The sequence below is a fragment of the Pelobates fuscus genome, chromosome 10 (genome assembly GCF_036172605.1).
Source record: "Pelobates fuscus isolate aPelFus1 chromosome 10, aPelFus1.pri, whole genome shotgun sequence".
Taxonomy (NCBI): Eukaryota; Metazoa; Chordata; class Amphibia; order Anura; family Pelobatidae; genus Pelobates; species Pelobates fuscus.
In genome coordinates, this window is record NC_086326.1 from 149,371,919 (window position 1) to 149,390,734 (window position 18,816).

An 18,816-nucleotide genomic window follows, 5' to 3' on the forward strand; every position below is an offset into this window, starting at 1 on the left:
TATAGTCCAGGACCATAGTCGCAGGGGAGGAGGCAGGCAAGCAGGCCTCTCCAGGACAAAGTGGCGAAGGGCACTTCGTCACACATCTCCCCTTTGGGGGGAAGACTAACCAGGCACCTGACCTTCTGTCGGTCAGTGCCTCCGTTAGTCGATCCACCAACCCACAATAAACAGATGTCCGAGTGGCCCCCCCACAACATCAAAGTACAGGAACAGCCCACCCACAACACACAGTCACTGCACCTGGGTATTTGGCTGTGGTAATGAGGCCACATGCCGAGGGTACTTGAAGGGCAGAGGCCAACTGCACTCTGCCCAGATGCCAGCTCTTCTGCTGGGGTAGCCTGCAGGACATCAAGCTCTGGACCAGGGACAAAGGTAGGGCAGAGGCCGACTGCGCTCTGTCCAGCTGCCAGCTCTTCCGCTGGGGTAGCCTGCAGGACATCAGGCTCTGGACCAGGGACAAAGGTAGGGCAGAGGCCGACTGCGCTCTGTCCAGCTGCCAGCTCTTCCGCTGGGGTACTGAGACCATAGTCCGGCTCAGTAGTCAAGGGAACATGGACGTCAGGAGGGGTTAGCATCGCCTCCGTTAACCCTGGTGCCACGCTAGGAGTTAGCTGGGGAGGGGAATTTGTACTTACCCCCTCCTCTGGGTGTCCCGGTGAGGGTAGTTGGGGATCTGGAAAGGCTGTCCAGCATCCCTGTAGGTCAGGCACAGAGACCACGGTCCCATCTGCGCCGTCTGGAGGATTGGTGTCTCCCCTTGTTGGGGGAAGCTGCCGCTGGGGAGAGGGGGTGCTGTGCTCCTTTCCCGGAAACACAGGCTGCCGCTGGGGAGGGAGACCGCCTGTCTCCACTCCCTTACCATGGTCCTGTTGCTGTAGAGAGGGACCAACTGTCTCTGCTCTCTGTAGGACACACTGCTGCTGGGGGGGAAGGACGGCACCTTCGGCCCCCTGGGGTACACACTGCCGCTGGAGAGGGAGACCGCCTGTCTCCGCTCCCTTACCATGGTCCTGTTGCTGTAGAGAGGGACCAACTGTCTCTGCTCTCTGTAGGACATACTGCTGCTGGGGGGGAAGGACGGCACCTTCGGCCCCCTGGGGTACACACTGCCGCTGGAGAGGGAGACCGCCTGTCTCCACTCCCTTACCATGGTCCTGTTGCTGTAGAGAGGGACCAACTGTCTCTGCTCTCTGTAGGACACACGGCTGCTGGGGGGAAAGGACGGCCTCTTCGGCTCCCTGTAACTCACGCTGTTGTTGGGGCGCGGGGACGGAATACTTTGTCCTCACTGCCCGATATTCGGCTTCCATCTGCAGATACTCCGCCAGTTCTCTCCTTATTCTTGGTACCATTTCCTCGGTTAGAAGGGACCCGTAGACAGCCAACCGCCGCTTCAGCATAGCGTCAAACTGTACGTGACTATACCAATAGTCCAGTTTTGCTGGTTGTTCCCAGGATGCTGTTCCTCGCACTAGGGAAGCCATCCTGTTGTAGCCAGGGGCGCTGCCCAATGGCTAGCGTTGCCCTCAATTGTAACTCCAAACGTTACCAGTGTCTCTGAGCTGCTTCTCCTCGCACTAGGACGCCATCCCACCGCTGCCACCACTGTAACGGAGCTCCGTGTACCCCGACCGAGTACCCTCCGTTGATGGATGCTCCTAGCGCTCTCAGAGGACTCCAAGCACTGCAGACGACACCACAACCACCGCAGGCTCCACAACCGCCGTAGCTTAACTGGAGCCGCGCCGTCTTCCTTCCACCCTGGAATGAACCTTCAGCATTCAGGACCGTGTGGGGAAGATCTCTCCTCCTGGAGAGCGTATCTGGAACAAGCTCTTAAAAGAGCTAAGTGATTAAGAGCTCAGGGGAATATGCAGAGCATAGCAATCCCCAGTGTGATATAGCAGTTCCCTCCAATAACGAGACACGGCTACGTATTGAGGGTCAGAAGAGGTCTGAGGACTGGAACACCCAGCCTGCTTTTTATTAGGATCAGGTACATACAGGACACTCCCAGGGGGAGGATGAAATTGACCAATCACATGCATGGTAACACCCCCACGTCTCCTCCCCTCAGATAAACACATAACCCAATTAAAACATACATTATTTTACCCAAGTTCTGGATGTACCCCAAAAACAGGGGGTACAGCTTTAAATCTGGTATCCTCAAATAGCCCTTGTTCAGGGGAACAGTCTGTCCAAAAATCAGCCCATTCGGATGGATGGTTCGGGAGATACAGAGCTCCAAAGTTTTGACCGACCGCACAGACCAACTAGCCGAAAATAGTTCCATGAGTTTTGGCCTTGCGGTCGGTCTCCGTTCGCACGGTAAAATAGACGAAATTCTTGCCATCCATTCGCATCTTTGTGGTCGCTAGAATCCCCATACTAAGTTAAGTATAACTACCGAACGGCCGGTCGTTCGGTAGTTTCCGTGCGTAATTCTGGATGTCTGGAGGTCTTAGCGGTATTCGCCTGTTTGTGCTTCCGATTTCAGTTCCATGCGTTCACAGGCAAACACCGCTGTTCGCACGCAAGATGGCCGCGAACACGTGGAAAAGTCCCGAAATGGCGGCCACCTATTCAGAGCACAAAGAATTCGCATGAAACCATACGAACGGCTGTATTCTCCAGTAATGGTATTCTCATGCAATATATTCGCCTAAATCCCCTGGCTGTTAGGTTATATTAGCAGTCCAAACCTACAGCATAGATAAAGGGAAAAAGACAGTCTAATACAAGTCCATATGCCTGAATACAGGGTTTACAGTGCAATATAGTCCAGGACCATAGTCGCAGGGGAGGAGGCAGGCAAGCAGGCCTCTCCAGGACAAAGTGGCGAAGGGCACTTCGTCACATAGGGGAACAGTCTCATGTGTGATAATAGGAGAGCATAATGGTCTACCATCTATGGCCTCAACGGCCAAGGGTGTCTCCTTCTCTCTGGTGGGTATGTTATTCTCCTTGACAAAACTGGAATCAATAAAGTTTTCGGCCGCTCCGGAATCAACCAGGGCTAGTATATTCCCTGCTATGCAGTTACTATCAAGGTGCAGGGAAACAGGAAGAAGTAACTTATTAAGAGGCAAATGAGAGGACTGTGATGTCACACCCAAGGCCAGACCTCTATACGGTCTTAGGTGCGATAGTTTCCCGGACGCACGGGACATTCTTGTCTCATATGACCCCTCCTACCACAATAAAGACAAAGTCCCTCCTTTCTCCTATAAAGCTTTTCAGCGTCGGTAAGTTTAGCAACCCCTAACTGCATAGGTTCCTCCTCAGAACCTTTAGATCCCTCGGGAGTCTCAGCTCTAGGGGAGTTAAAGGGAACAAAATGTCTATTTCTGGACCTGGTATATAACCTGTCACGGATCCTGTTATCTATATCGATAAGATAGTCAATCAGGTCCTCCAGGGGTACAGGGAGGTCCTTAGCTGCTACCTCATCTAAGATAGTATCAGACAGACCTTCCATAAAGGCAGTAGTAAGGCCATTATTAGTCCAATCTACCTGTGAGGCAAGGGTCCGGAACTGAATAGCATAATCGGCTACAGATTTAGATCCTTGCTTTATTCTCATTAATGCCCTGGCGGCATTTTTTGACCTTTTAGTCGTGTCAAATGTTCTACGGAACGCTGTGAGGAAGCTATTAAAGTCGTGTACCATAGGCCCATTAGCCTCCCAAATAGGATTTGCCCATTCTAGTGCCTTATCCGTAAGCTGGTGCATAAGAAAACCCACCTTAGATCTGTCAGTGGGAAATGAACGTGGGTACATTTCGAAATGGAATTCCACTTGATTAAGGAATCCCCTACATGTCTTAGCGTCCCCTCCATACCTAGGTGGCGGGGTTAGATGTGCAGAAGCATTAGACATATTAGCTGTGTCCGGTATAGGGTTTACAGGAGGCGTAGGTACAGGTACCGGAACAGATCTGGATAACAGTGTCTGGATGGCTTGAGCCATTTGATCCATACGGTGATCCTGTTCTGCGAATCTAGCCTCATGAGTGGCCATCTGTTGACCTAAACCTGCGGGGTCCATGGCCCTATCGTAATGTCACGGTAATATACCCCAACACGCAGGAATAGTTCACAGTCAAGAGACAAGAAACAGAGTTCGTCTACCGGACCTTAGAATGGCCGGACTAGGACGAGAGAAAGACAGAGTCAGAACAAGCCGAGGTCAAGGGAACTGAGAGACAGCGTAACGTAGAACAAGCCGAGGACTGGTACACAGAGGACAAAACAGCGGATAAGCAAGCAAGGATAAGGAGAGAGCGGAGTCAGGAACAAAGCCAAGGTCAAGCACCAAAAAACCAACTGAACGATACAAGCACTAAAGGGAACTGGACAGAAACCACGATAGGGCAAGGAGCAAGGGGAAACAGGTGAGTATAAAAACCCTAAGGTTCACTTTGATTGGCTCCTGTCATATCCACGCCCCCAAAACGTGAGTGAATGGGGAATGTGGCCTGACAGGGGCCAATGGGAGACTGATTCTAATTTAGTCTCCCACTGTCCCTTTAAGAGCGCGCCCGAGACGCGCGGCGCGCTCTTAGTGTCGGGCGGGACATGTGACCGCTTCTCGCGGTCACTGCCCGCCTGACTGATCCCATAGTTGGCTGAGCCGCGCGCAGCTCGTGCAGGAGCAGGACCGCGCGCGGCGAGAAGGGAGGACCCCGGCCGGCCCCTGGAGAGGGTAAGTACCGCTACACTAGGAGAGCGCTATTCGGTACAAATATGCACACGAATGAGGGGAACAATCGCTGCTAGGAGCCAGGGGAATTCATTCGGTACTTTTATGCATTTTTTTCCCTTTTTCTGAAGTGACCGGCAAAACCACACGAACCTCTGGAACTATTTTGGGCAGTCCACCCACAGTGAACCGGTCACAAAGGACTTCCATACTTTTTGCGAACCCCTGAACCGATCCGGGTGAAATTTGGATATGTTGGTCCCCCGGATCGGGGCTATCAGGGGACATAGTATTTGTGGGGATACCCCAGGTATAAAGGGGTGTTCCAGAAATTGGGGAAAATAGTGAATTTTCAGCCTGGAGATAATTAGGTTGTTACTATATCAGACCTGATTATCTCCAGGACTAGGGGAGGGAACTGCCTGTTTGTATTGGGTGTGTTTTATATTTTTACTGTTCGGGATTGGATAAATGTTACTCCTCCCTGTGGGATGTCCCCTTGCATGGGGACCTGCATAAAAAGCCATGTGTGTGAATAAACGTTAGTTCTGCTTGTATCCTGAACCTGGACTCTGACTGTTATTTGGAATTCGTATGCTGTAACAAGGGAATTATCTTATGCAGCTGTTATATTCCGTATGGATTTCGTTTCCTGTAACTACCGAACCGAACTCTCGCTACCTTAGGCTCTGACTTTCCGGGAGGAAACTACCGAACTCGGTTTGGCTAAACTTGGTTTCCTTACACAGCCCTCTCCTAAATCAATACTCCCTCTCTCCTTCCATTAGTGACAGCCCTCTCCTGAATTAATACTCCCTCTATCCTTCCATTAGTGACAGCCCTCTCCTGAATCAATACTCCCTCTCTCCTTCCATTAGTGACAGCCCTCTCCTGAATCAATACTCCCTCTCTCCTTCCATTAGTGACAGCCCTCTCCTGAATCAATACTCCCTCTCTCCTTCCATTAGTGACAGCCCTCTCCTGAATCAATACTCCCTCTCTCCTTCCATTAGTGACAGCCCTCTCCTGAATCAATACTCCCTCTCTCCTTCCATTAGTGACAGCCCTCTCCTGAATCAATACTCCCTCTCTCCTTCCATTAGTGACAGCCCTCTCCTGAATCAATACTCCCTCTCTCCTTCCATTAGTGACAGCCCTCTCCTGAATCAATACTCCCTCTCTCCTTCCATTAGTGACAGCCCTCTCCTGAATCAATACTCCCTCTCTCCTTCCATTAGTGACAGCCCTCTCCTGAATAAATACTCCCTCTCTCCTTCCATTAGTGACAGCCCTCTCCTGAATCAATACTCCCTCTCTCCTTCCATTAGTGACAGCCCTCTCCTGAATTAATACTCCCTCTCTCCTTCCATTAGTGACAGCCCTCTCCTGAATCCATACTCCCTCTCTCCTTCCATTAGTGACAGCCCTCTCCTGAATCCATACTCCCTCTCTCCTTCCATTAGTGACAGCCCTCTCCTAAATCAATACTCCCTCTCTCCTTCCATTAGTGACAGCCCTCTCCTGAATCAATACTCCCTCTCTCCTTCCATTAGTGACAGCCATCTCCTGAATCAATACTCCCTCTCTCCTTCCATTAGTGACAGCCATCTCCTGAATTAATACTCCCTCTCTCCTTCCATTAGTAACAGCCCTCTCCTGAATGAATACTCCCTCTCTCCTTCCATTAGTGACATCCCTCTCCTGAATCCATACTCCCTCTCTCCTTCCATTAGTGACATCCCTCTCCTGAATCAATACTCCCTCTCTCCTTCCATTAGTGACATCCCTCTCCTGAATCAATACTCCCTCTCTCCTTCCATTAGTGACAGCCCTCTCCATAATCAATACTCCCTCTCTCCTTCCATTAGTGACAGCCCTCTCCATAATCAATACTCCCTCTCTCCTTCCATTAGTGACAGCCCTCTCCTGAATCAATACTCTCTCTCTCTCCTTCCATTAGTGACATCCCTCTCCTGAATCAATACTCCCTCTCTCCTTCCATTAGTGACAGCCCTCTCCTGAATCAATACTCCCTCTCTCCTTCCATTAGTGACAGCCCTCTCCTGAATCAATACTCCCTCTCTCCTTCCATTAATGACAGCCCTCTCCTGAATCAATACTCCCTCTCTCCTTCCATTAGTGACAGCCCTCTCCTAAATTAATACTCCCTCTCTCCTTCCATTAGTGACAGCCCTCTCCTAAATTAATACTCCCTCTCTCCTTCCATTAGTGACAGCCCTCTCCTAAATCAATACTCCCTCTCTCCTTCCATTAGTGACAGCCCTCTCCTGAATTAATACTCCCTCTATCCTTCCATTAGTGACAGCCCTCTCCTGAATCAATACTCCCTCTCTCCTTCCATTAGTGACAGCCCTCTCCTGAATCAATACTCCCTCTCTCCTTCCATTAGTGACAGCCCTCTCCTGAATCAATACTCCCTCTCTCCTTCCATTAGTGACAGCCCTCTCCTGAATTAATACTCCCTCTATCCTTCCATTAGTGACAGCCCTCTCCTAAATCAATACTCCCTCTCTCCTTCCATTAGTGACAGCCCTCTCCTGAATTAATACTCCCTCTATCCTTCCATTAGTGACAGCCCTCTCCTGAATCAATACTCCCTCTCTCCTTCCATTAGTGACAGCCCTCTCCTGAATCAATACTCCCTCTCTCCTTCCATTAGTGACAGCCCTCTCCTGAATCAATACTCCCTCTCTCCTTCCATTAGTGACAGCCCTCTCCTGAATCAATACTCCCTCTCTCCTTCCATTAGTGACAGCCCTCTCCTGAATCAATACTCCCTCTCTCCTTCCATTAGTGACAGCCCTCCCCTGAATCAATACTCCCTCTCTCCTTCCATTAGTGAAAGCCCTCTCCTGAATCAATACTCCCTCTCTCCTTCCATTAGTGACAGCCCTCTCCTGAATCAATACTCCCTCTCTCCTTCCATTAGTGACAGCCCTCTCCTGAATCAATACTCCCTCTCTCCTTCCATTAGTGACAGCCCTCTCCTGAATCAATACTCCCTCTCTCCTTCCATTAGTGACAGCCCTCTCCTGAATCAATACTCCCTCTCTCCTTCCATTAGTGACAGCCCTCTCCTGAATCAATACTCCCTCTCTCCTTCCATTAGTGACAGCCCTCTCCTGAATCAATACTCCCTCTCTCCTTCCATTAGTGACAGCCCTCTCCTGAATCAATACTCCCTCTCTCCTTCCATTAGTGACAGCCCTCTCCTGAATCAATACTCTCTCTCTCCTTCCATTAGTGACATCCCTCTCCTGAATCAATACTCCCTCTCTCCTTCCATTAGTGACAGCCATCTCCTGAATCAATACTCCCTCTCTCCTTCCATTAGTGACAGCCATCTCCTGAATTAATACTCCCTCTCTCCTTCCATTAGTAACAGCCATCTCCTGAATGAATACTCCCTCTCTCCTTCCATTAGTGACATCCCTCTCCTGAATCCATACTCCCTCTCACCTTCCATTAGTGACATCCCTCTCCTGAATCAATACTCCCTCTCTCCTTCCATTAGTGACATCCCTCTCCTGAATCAATACTCCCTCTCTCCTTCCATTAGTGACAGCCCTCTCCATAATCAATACTCCCTCTCTCCTTCCATTAGTGACAGCCCTCTCCATAATCAATACTCCCTCTCTCCTTCCATTAGTGACAGCCCTCTCCATAATCAATACTCCCTCTCTCCTTCCATTAGTGACAGCCCTCTCCTGAATCAATACTCTCTCTCTCCTTCCATTAGTGACATCCCTCTCCTGAATCAATACTCCCTCTCTCTTTCCATTAGTGACAGCCCTCTCCTGAATCAATACTCCCTCTCTCCTTCCATTAGTGACATCCCTCTCCTGAATCAATACTCACTCTCTCCTTCCATTAGTGACAGCCCTCTCCTGAATTAATACTCCCTCTCTCCTTCCATTAGTGACAGCCCTCTCCTGAATCAATACTCCCTCTCTCCTTCCATTAATGACAGCCCTCTCCTGAATCAATACTCCCTCTCTCCTTCTGTTACAAATCGCTATTTGTAACTGGCCCTTTAAATGAGAAATTGCCCTGCTTCCCTGGATTGTGGAGAAGCATGTTTGCCAGCCTCCTGCCTCATGACTATGGCCCCTGGAAGATTGTGCCCCTGAAAACTTATTAACATTTATTGGGTGTGTATGGCCCTTTAAGAACCGTCTGGGGACATATTGTGACTTTGCTGAACAATGCCCCTTTAAGACTATGTCCCCAGACCGGTAAAATAACTTGTTCCTGGCTTTCCCCCACTTGGTTCAGTAAATAGGGCTTACTGAACCAAGTACCACACAGGCGGACCACCCAGAAGCTAAAGTGTGCAGGCAATTTACCTCCCAGGCTGTGAGGTTACTGCCGGTCAATTGCACGTGGCGGCGGCCATCTTGGTTTCCTCGAATGCGGTCAGCGGTGTATGCTAAAGATTCTGTGGAACCAAAATCGGCTACACATTCTGCCGAACACCGCTGACCCTTACCTTCTCCCATACGGAACTTGCAGCTCCAGAGACTAAGTCCCGTTCGAAATGGGACTTAGTCGTTTTTCCGCATGAAATTGACCGGCCGCACAGCCCAAATCTATGGAACTGTTTTGGGCAGGAAATTGTGCTTGCGGTCGGTCATAAAGGACTTCCAGCTAACTTTTGATCCACTGGAGGGATTTGGCTGATTTTTGGAAGTGTTTATGTTTGATGTATGCTGAGTCTGAATATGCAACTTTTATTGAAATTGGATGTATGGTTTTAAAGTTACAGTGTGTGTGTAAAAACTGTATTTTTTTTATTGTATGTAATAATTGGTTTAACTGTTTATCTGAGGGGAGGGAACCTGTGGGCTGTACTATGCTGTTATTGGTTAATTTCATCCTCCCCCTGGGAGTGTCCTGTGTGTACCTTATCCTAATAAAAAGCAGGCTGGGTGTTCCAGTCCTCAGACCTCTTCTGACCCTCAATACGTAGCCGTGTCTCGTTATTGGAGGGAACTGCTATATCACACTGGGGATTGCTATGCGCTGCATATTCCCCTGAGCTCTTAATCACTTAGCTCTTTTAAGAGCTTGTTCCGGATACGCTCTCCAGGAGGAGAGATCTTCCCCACACGTTCCTGAATGCTGAAGGTTCATTCCAGGGTGGACGGAAGACGGCGCGGCTCCAGTTAAGCTACGGCGGTTGTGGAGCCTGCGGTGGTTGTGGTGTCGTCTGCAGTGCTTGGAGTCCTCTGAGAGCGCTAGGAGCATCCATCAACGGAGGGTACTCGGTCGGAGTACACGGAGCTCCGTTACACCTTCCATTAGTGACAGCCCTCTCCTGAATGAAAACTCCCTCTCTCCTTCCATTAGTGACAGCCCTCTCCTGAATCAATACTCCCTCTCTCCTTCCATTAGTGACAGCCCTCTCCTGAATCAATACTCCCTCTCTCCTTCCATTAATGACAGCCCTCTCCTGAGTCAATACTCCCTCTCTCCTTCCATTAGTGACAGCCCTCTCCTGAATCAATACTCCCTCTCTCCTTCCATTAGTGACAGCCCTCTCCTGAATCAATACTCCCTCTCTCCTTCCATTAGTGACAGCCCTCTCCTGAATCAATACTCCCTCTATCCTTCCATTAGTGACAGCCCTCTCCTGAATCAATACTCCCTCTCTCCTTCCATTAGTGACAGCCCTCTCCTGAATGAATACTCCCTCTATCCTTCCATTAGTGACAGCCCTCTCCTGAATCAATACTCCCTCTCTCCTTCCATTAGTGACAGCCCTCTCCTAAATTAATACTCCCTCTCTCCTTCCATTAGTGACAGCCCTCTCCTGAATCAATACTCCCTCTCTCCTTCCATTAGTGACAGCCCTCTCCTGAATCAATACTCCCTCTCTCCTTCCATTAGTGACAGCCGTCTCCTTAATCAATACTCCCTCTCTCATTCCATTAGTGACAGCCCTCTCCTGAATTAATACTCCCTCTATCCTTCCATTAGTGACAGCCCTCTCCTGAATCAATACTCCCTCTCTCCTTCCATTAGTGACAGCCCTCTCCTGAATCAATACTCCCTCTCTCCTTCCATTAGTGACAGCCCTCTCCTGAATCAATACTCCCTCTCTCCTTCCATTAGTGACAGCCCTCTCCTGAATTAATACTCCCTCTATCCTTCCATTAGTGACAGCCCTCTCCTGAATCAATATTCCCTCTCTCCTTCCATTAGTGACAGCCCTCTCCTGAATCAATACTCCCTCTCTCCTTCCATTAGTGACAGCCCTCTCCTGAATCAATACTCCCTCTCTCCTTCCATTAGTGACAGCCCTCTCCTGAATCAATACTCCCTCTCTCCTTCCATTAGTGACAGCCCTCTCCTGAATCAATACTCCCTCTCTCCTTCCATTAGTGACAGCCCTCTCCTGAATCAATACTCCCTCTCTCCTTCCATTAGTGACAGCCCTCTCCTGAATCAATACTCCCTCTCTCCTTCCATTAGTGACAGCCCTCTCCTGAATCAATACTCCCTCTCTCCTTCCATTAGTGACAGCCCTCTCCTGAATCAATACTCCCTCTCTCCTTCCATTAGTGACAGCCCTCTCCTGAATCAATACTCCCTCTCTCCTTCCATTAGTGACAGCCCTCTCCTGAATCAATACTCCCTCTCTCCTTCCATTAGTGACAGCCCTCTCCTGAATCAATACTCCCTCTCTCCTTCCATTAGTGACAGCCGTCTCCTGAATCAATACTCCCTCTCTCCTTCCATTAGTGACAGCCCTCTCCTGAATCAATACTCCCTCTCTCCTTCCATTAGTGACAGCCCTCTCCTGAATCAATACTCCCTCTCTCCTTCCATTAGTGACAGCCCTCTCCTGAATCAATACTCCCTCTCTCCTTCCATTAGTGACAGCCCTCTCCTAAATTAATACTCCCTCTCTCCTTCCATTAGTGACAGCCCTCTCCTAAATTAATACTCCCTCTCTCCTTCCATTAGTGACAGCCCTCTCCTAAATCAATACTCCCTCTCTCCTTCCATTAGTGACAGCCCTCTCCTGAATTAATACTCCCTCTATCCTTCCATTAGTGACAGCCCTCTCCTGAATCAATACTCCCTCTCTCCTTCCATTAGTGACAGCCCTCTCCTGAATCAATACTCCCTCTCTCCTTCCATTAGTGACAGCCCTCTCCTGAATCAATACTCCCTCTCTCCTTCCATTAGTGACAGCCCTCTCCTGAATTAATACTCCCTCTATCCTTCCATTAGTGACAGCCCTCTCCTAAATCAATACTCCCTCTCTCCTTCCATTAGTGACAGCCCTCTCCTGAATTAATACTCCCTCTATCCTTCCATTAGTGACAGCCCTCTCCTGAATCAATACTCCCTCTCTCCTTCCATTAGTGACAGCCCTCTCCTGAATCAATACTCCCTCTCTCCTTCCATTAGTGACAGCCCTCTCCTGAATCAATACTCCCTCTCTCCTTCCATTAGTGACAGCCCTCTCCTGAATCAATACTCCCTCTCTCCTTCCATTAGTGACAGCCCTCTCCTGAATCAATACTCCCTCTCTCCTTCCATTAGTGACAGCCCTCTCCTGAATCAATACTCCCTCTCTCCTTCCATTAGTGACAGCCCTCTCCTGAATCAATACTCCCTCTCTCCTTCCATTGGTGACAGCCCTCTCCTGAATCAATACTCCCTCTCTCCTTCCATTAGTGACAGCCCTCTCCTGAATCAATACTCCCTCTCTCCTTCCATTAGTGACAGCCCTCTCCTGAATCAATACTCCCTCTCTCCTTCCATTAGTGACAGCCCTCTCCTGAATCAATACTCCCTCTCTCCTTCCATTAGTGACAGCCCTCTCCTGAATTAATACTCCCTCTCTCCTTCCATTAGTGACAGCCCTCTCCTGAATGAATACTCCCTCTCTCCTTCCATTAGTGACAGCCCTCTCCTAAATCAATACTCCCTCTCTCCTTCCATTAGTGACAGCCCTCTCCTGAATTAATACTTATCCAGTGTCCACCACCGCATACTACGGTAAATTCTCTCTTTCTTTTTCCATTATCTTCGGGTTAGGATTCCCTTCATTAATGTAATGGAGGAGTGTTTTTATGAATGTCTACCTTACCTGTCCGTTCAGCTGGTTGTCCATCTTTGAGATGTGATCCAAGAACCTCCCGGTCACCTCCAGCTTCTTCTTTTAGTGTCTGAGTCACTTGATGACTTGATTTCTCTGGACTCTGGCCCTTGTGAAGATGGCTGACTTTAATTGATGCAATGCAGATGTTCAAAGAAACCCACTCAGCTGTAAGAGAGACAGATGATATCAGAAACATGTAACTATTGGGTAAAAAATTACTTTATACCAATTAAAGATTCTATATCACAAAACACATTTCATTCTCTGAGTAACAAATGTACGGTAACACAGTGAATAAAATGTAATATATAACAATGTACCACAAAGCACAGGGAAAAAAAGGATTAAATACACCAATAAATCTACATTTACTCTGATTAAGAAGAAAAGCGAGTAATGTTTTGCTCAGGCTGTTTAGTACCATGTCAGAGATCGTCCATATTAATAAACAATGAATGAATCAAGTACACGTGAAACGGCGAGGAAGACTGTGAGAACTAGAATTAATGGGCCATTTAATGGTTAGGAGTTGCGATGGGAATCCATATATGGTCTTGGATCAATATTTTTGGATAAGCTTTTAAAAAGATTTGATATATTATTGGATAAACTTTTTTAATTCTTTTATTTTTTTCATCGTTAAAGTATCTTTTAATTGAATACATGTATAACAGTCATACTCATGTTATGGTAATATTGCTATTCCTTATTTTTGTAGTGCATAAGATTGAACAACATGCACGGGGTACCCCAGCGGCATTCCTCATGCGTCAGCAATACATTTATAACAAATTGGAGTACGTTAAGGCTTGCACATTTTTATAGTTAGAATGCATTTTATCTAGAATGGTTACGAGCTGGTTATTGTTGGACGTAGGCTAGGCTAGAATAGATCAGGTAGAGAATAACTAGAAAATGTTAACAACAAGCCTGCTTAGGTATCAAACAAGAATGAGTAACGCTTTTCGAGTAACATTCGGTTCATGTGTATTGAATATGCTTTAGTAGATTTAAAGCCTTTGCACTGTTTGTATATTAGGGCACAGCAAAAATCAGTATGCTTCAATGCAACAGAATTAACTTCTAAGGGTCAGCAGCTTGGCTGATAGTGTGATAACGTAGGGACGTGTCTGGTCTCCTTCAACCCCCCTCTATTTGCAGGGTGTGTGTCGACTAGGGGAGATGAGCTGTATTTTAAATTCTTTTTTTGGATGTCTTCATGTAGAGCATGAGGACGTTTAGTGTCAGTTACAGGACTAAAAGCACCTCCCGTGACTTAGTGTTGCAATGTAAACATTGTAGTATCTCTGGAACTGACATGTTTTACACTGGACAAAGAAGGACTCTGTAGCGGATTGGTACCGGGCTGTCCCACGACATGTATGAGAATAAGTGTATTTGGTCATATTGCTGGTTTAATGTGTATGTACATGTATAGAAAGCATGGTATCCGGGTATAATGACAGTTAAATGTATGTAAAGAATTGTATTCCTCTAGTTGTTCGGTAGAATCATTCAAATAAAACAAGGGAATGAAACTACCGAACAACCAGACCACCCCGTGTAAAGTGTGCCTTCAATTACCGTTTGCAACAATGTTGCAAACGGGTAATTACCTATTCCTGCAGTGTGGTCTTTGTTCTCTGGGTGGCCGCCATTCGGGATGCGAACACGTGGCGGCGGCCATCTTAAACTGCCGAACAGCGGTGTTTTGCCGTCGAGTGTCTGGAACCAAAATCGGACACTTGACTAGGCAAACACCGCTGAGACCTCCAGACTCCTAATACTTCGTGGGGAAACTACCGAACGGCCCGCCGTTCGGTAGAAAGAACCCCACAAACTAGGGGATTCATCCGAATCCCAGTCAGGCCACTTAGCAGTAATATTTCACCCCTTTGCGTTCGCCGGTTTGTGACCGACCGCAGGGCCAGAATACATGGAACTGTTTTCGGATACTTTACCTCTGCGGTCGGTCCAAACTTCAAAGTCCCATAACTCCCGAACGCTTCATCCGAATGGGCTAATTTTTAAGTATGTTGGTCCCCCAGAATAGAGCTATCTGGGGATGTTGGATTTGTGGATGTACCCCAAGTATTTAGGGTACATCCAAAACTCGGGGAAAACTGTGTACACAATAAGGGGATTATGATGCTAGAGGAGGGGAGGAGATCTGTGGGAGGTTACTACTTAGAGATTGGATAATGTCTTAAGTGATAGAACCTCCTCCCTTGCATGGGAGAGGGCTTTATAAGGAACTGTGGAATAAAGTTTGTTAGACTACTCCTGAAACTGTGTGTCGTCCAGTTATTGGGATTGCGATGGGGATACTGCTGTATTACTTTACCTGCTGGAAACCTTGCCTATGGACTTAACATCACCTTGTTCCTGAGCCTCACTGGGATCTCTAGTGGAGAATAGCTGTGCAAGATCGGCTCTCCGCTACATTGGTTGGCAGCGCTGGGATCCAAACTCACAGAGGAACAAGCGTAAATGGAGTACGGATGGAGATTGATTTTTCTGCGCTAAAACGCTCCACGCTAAAGGACCTCCTAGAGGCAAGGGGTATACAAGCCAGCAATAAGAAGAAAGCAGTACTTGTTACAGAACTCATGGCAGAGTACAGAATGGAGGGCGATTCAGTTCCGGCACAGAGGGAGCCGGGAGGAACACCACAAGGATCGGAATTCCAGAGGCAGGTTCAGTTCAGGCTATCCTTTTATGGGGAAAACCCCCCAACAGAAATTGTTACCAGGACAATGGCCGAGGTACAAGAATTCATCCTAAGGACACAGGCACCAGAACAAAGCTCTGCAATTAATGTGCCACAGGAAGGTAAGCCTAAAATACCATACCAGGCTTTTAAAACATATGTGGAGGCAGAGGAAGATATAGACGCTTTCCTGCAGGACTTTGAAAGACTGTGTGCACTGCATAAAATTAACGCAGAGGACTGGGTACCTATTTTGGCCGGAAGGTTAACCGGGAGGGCAGCAGAGGCATATCGGACTGTACCTAATGACGAAATAAGGAATTACAATAAAGTGAAAGAAATTATACTCGCCAGGTATGCTATAACACCCGAGGCATACCGGCGGAGGTTCCGGGATCTAAAGAAAACAGAGAAGGACTCGCACGCAGAGTGGGCATGCCGATTACAGGGGGCAGCGCTCGGGTGGGTGCAAGCTAGCAAGGCACGTTCTATGGAGGATGTAATACAGATGTTGCTGATGGAGCAGTTCTATGCGGGAGTAACCAATGAGGTCCAGGAATGGGTAAGGGACAGAAACCCTACTTCCCTTACCGAGGCTGCTAGGAAAGCGGATGACTACCTGGATGCACGCAGGTCACAAAAACCTGCAGCTCCAAACCCATCGCTGGCCCCTGTCATCACTGCCAGAAGTGGGGACATTATAAAAGGGAATGCTCACAGCTACGGGACCGTTCCACCTGGATTCGTCCAGGCCCACCTCCACCCAGGGCGGCCGCAGCCCACCACTACCAGGACCTAGTCACCACCCCGTATGGTTCCGCAGTCCCCATTACTACTGTGGAACAATGGGAGGTACTGCACGAGGCAGATCCGGTCCAGGCCAATGTGGATAATCTACGGCACCATCGAGAGACGGTATATCTGAATGGTACAGCAGTCCGGGGATTACGAGATTCGGGAGCCACCATCACTTTGGTACAGAGCCACCTGATTTCAGATCAGGCAAAACTGAACAAAACTGTTGCCGTCCGGGTAGCTGGGGGAGCAGTGTACCGGCTACCTACAGCAAGGGTACATTTACATTGGGGAGCGGGGGCAGGGGAAGTGGAGGTGGGGTTGATGCCACATTTACCGGCGGAGGTTTTATTGGGGAACGATCTGGGGAGGCTCACTTCTGCTTTTGAGCCCCAGTCGCCCACCACAGGAGAGGTCAACCCTGTAGTCACCCGACAACAGGCCCGCACCCAGGACCACAACACACTGCCGGAGGTCCAGGTAAGCAACCCTACCCCCCCTCTAGAATGTGTCCCCTGGGCTCCACCTAACGAATTTGTAGCTGAAGTCGCAACAGACCCCACGCTTCAGGTGTATAGGGACAAGGTTGGCACGGGTTCCCCCGGGACGGAGGGAGAGAAGTTTATCTGGGATAAACAACTTTTGTACAGGGAAACAACCAAACAGATTACGGGGTTAGACCCGATAGCGAGGAGACAATTAGTGGTACCACAGCGGTACCGGGCTGAATTACTCCGGATAGCGCATGATATTCCGCTATCCGGACATCTAGGGGTTAGTCGCACCAGATACAGACTAACCCAGAGTTTCTTCTGGCCAGGGATTAGCCAGGAAGTACGCAGATATTGCACGACTTGCGATACCTGCCAGAGAGTGGGAAAAAGGGGGGATCGCAGGAAGGCTAAACTTCACCCCTTACCCATAATAGAGGAACCTTTTAGCCGAATAGCGGTGGATCTGATAGGCCCCCTCAATAAAGTTAGCCCGTCAGGAAAACGGTATATTTTAACGGTCGTAGATTATGCCACCAGGTATCCAGAAGCAGTGGCTCTGACCAACATCCACGCTGAGACGGTCGCGGATGCCCTCATGCGGATATTCTCCCGGATGGGGTTACCCAGGGAGATTATCTCGGATCAGGGTACCCAGTTTACCGCAGAATTCACCCAACACCTCTGGAGGATCTGTGGCATTAAGCCTATTATCAGTGCCCCTTACCACCCCCAGACGAACGGGCTCTGCGAACGATTCAATGGTACCTTGAAGCAGATGCTCCGAACCTTCGCAGAGACCCACAAGGACTGGGAACGATTCCTGCCGCACCTCCTATTCGCATATCGGGAGGTGCCGCAGGAATCCACAGGGTTCTCCCCGTTTGAATTATTGTTTGGAAGGAGGGTCCGAGGCCCATTGGATCTTATTAGAGAGCATTGGGAGGGAGACCGGAGCACAGATGGCACTCCCATCCTACCATATGTGTTGGCCTTTCGGGACCGCCTAGAAGCGTTGACCAAGACGGTAAGGGAAAACCTTCAGGAGGCCCAGACACGCCAGCGTACATGGTATGATCGGGGAGCCAGGGACCGTAGCTTTCAGGTCGGGCAGAAGGTACTAATTTTAAAACCTGTCCGACATGATAAGTTACAGGCCGCCTGGCAGGGCCCATATAAGGTGGTGGAGCAAAGATGCGATACCACCTATATTATCGGCCCCTGCACAGGGACTGGGGGGCGACGCATGCTCCATGTGAACATGCTGAAGCCCTACCACGAGCGTACTGAGGAGGTAACCGCCATCTGTGCCCCTAACACGGAAGAGTTTGACAGCTTACCCCTCCCCGATTTGCTGGGGGATGGGCAGCTGTCCGGAGATTTAGGGGAGGTTGCGCTGGGAGATCGGCTGAGCCCACAGGAGCGGATCGAGGTACAACAACTATTGGAAGAGAAACGCGACACGTTCTCTAATGTACCTGGATACACGCCTCTGGCAACTCACCGGGTCGAGACCCCAGGGCAACTACCCATGCGCCAGACTCCCTACCGCATCCCAGAAGCGGTGCGGGCAAACATGCGTAAGGAGATCGACGAAATGCTCCAACTGGGGGTGATTGAACCCTCAGACAGTCCTTGGGCATCTCCTGTAGTCCTCGTACCAAAGCGAGACGGTACGACCCGCTTCTGCGTGGACTATAGGAGATTGAACGAGAAGACTGTATCTGACGCCTATCCGATGCCCCGGATAGACGAGTTACTGGACAGAATGGCCAGGGGCCAATACCTCACCACTATTGACTTGTGTAAAGGGTATTGGCAAATCCCCCTGGCCCCAGACGCCATCCCGAAGTCGGCCTTTGTCACCCCATTTGGCTTGTACCAGTTTAAGGTCATGCCATTTGGGATGAAAAACGCCCCAGCCACCTTCCAAAGGATGGTGGATCGACTCCTAGATGGATTCCAGGACTAT

The 18,816-nt window shown here is 49.1% G+C and overlaps 1 protein-coding gene across 1 annotated transcript in view; it reads right to left on the reverse strand.

Annotated features, from left to right (window-relative positions):
* The window catches only part of LOC134574862 (zinc finger protein 432-like), a 90,087-nt gene that overhangs the window by 64,605 nt on the left and 6,666 nt on the right, over positions 1-18,816 (reverse strand). Inside the window, 1 exon segment of the mRNA XM_063433914.1 lies at positions 12,837-13,013. Coding sequence (XP_063289984.1) covers positions 12,837-12,860 — 24 coding nt within the window. The 5' untranslated portion in view covers positions 12,861-13,013.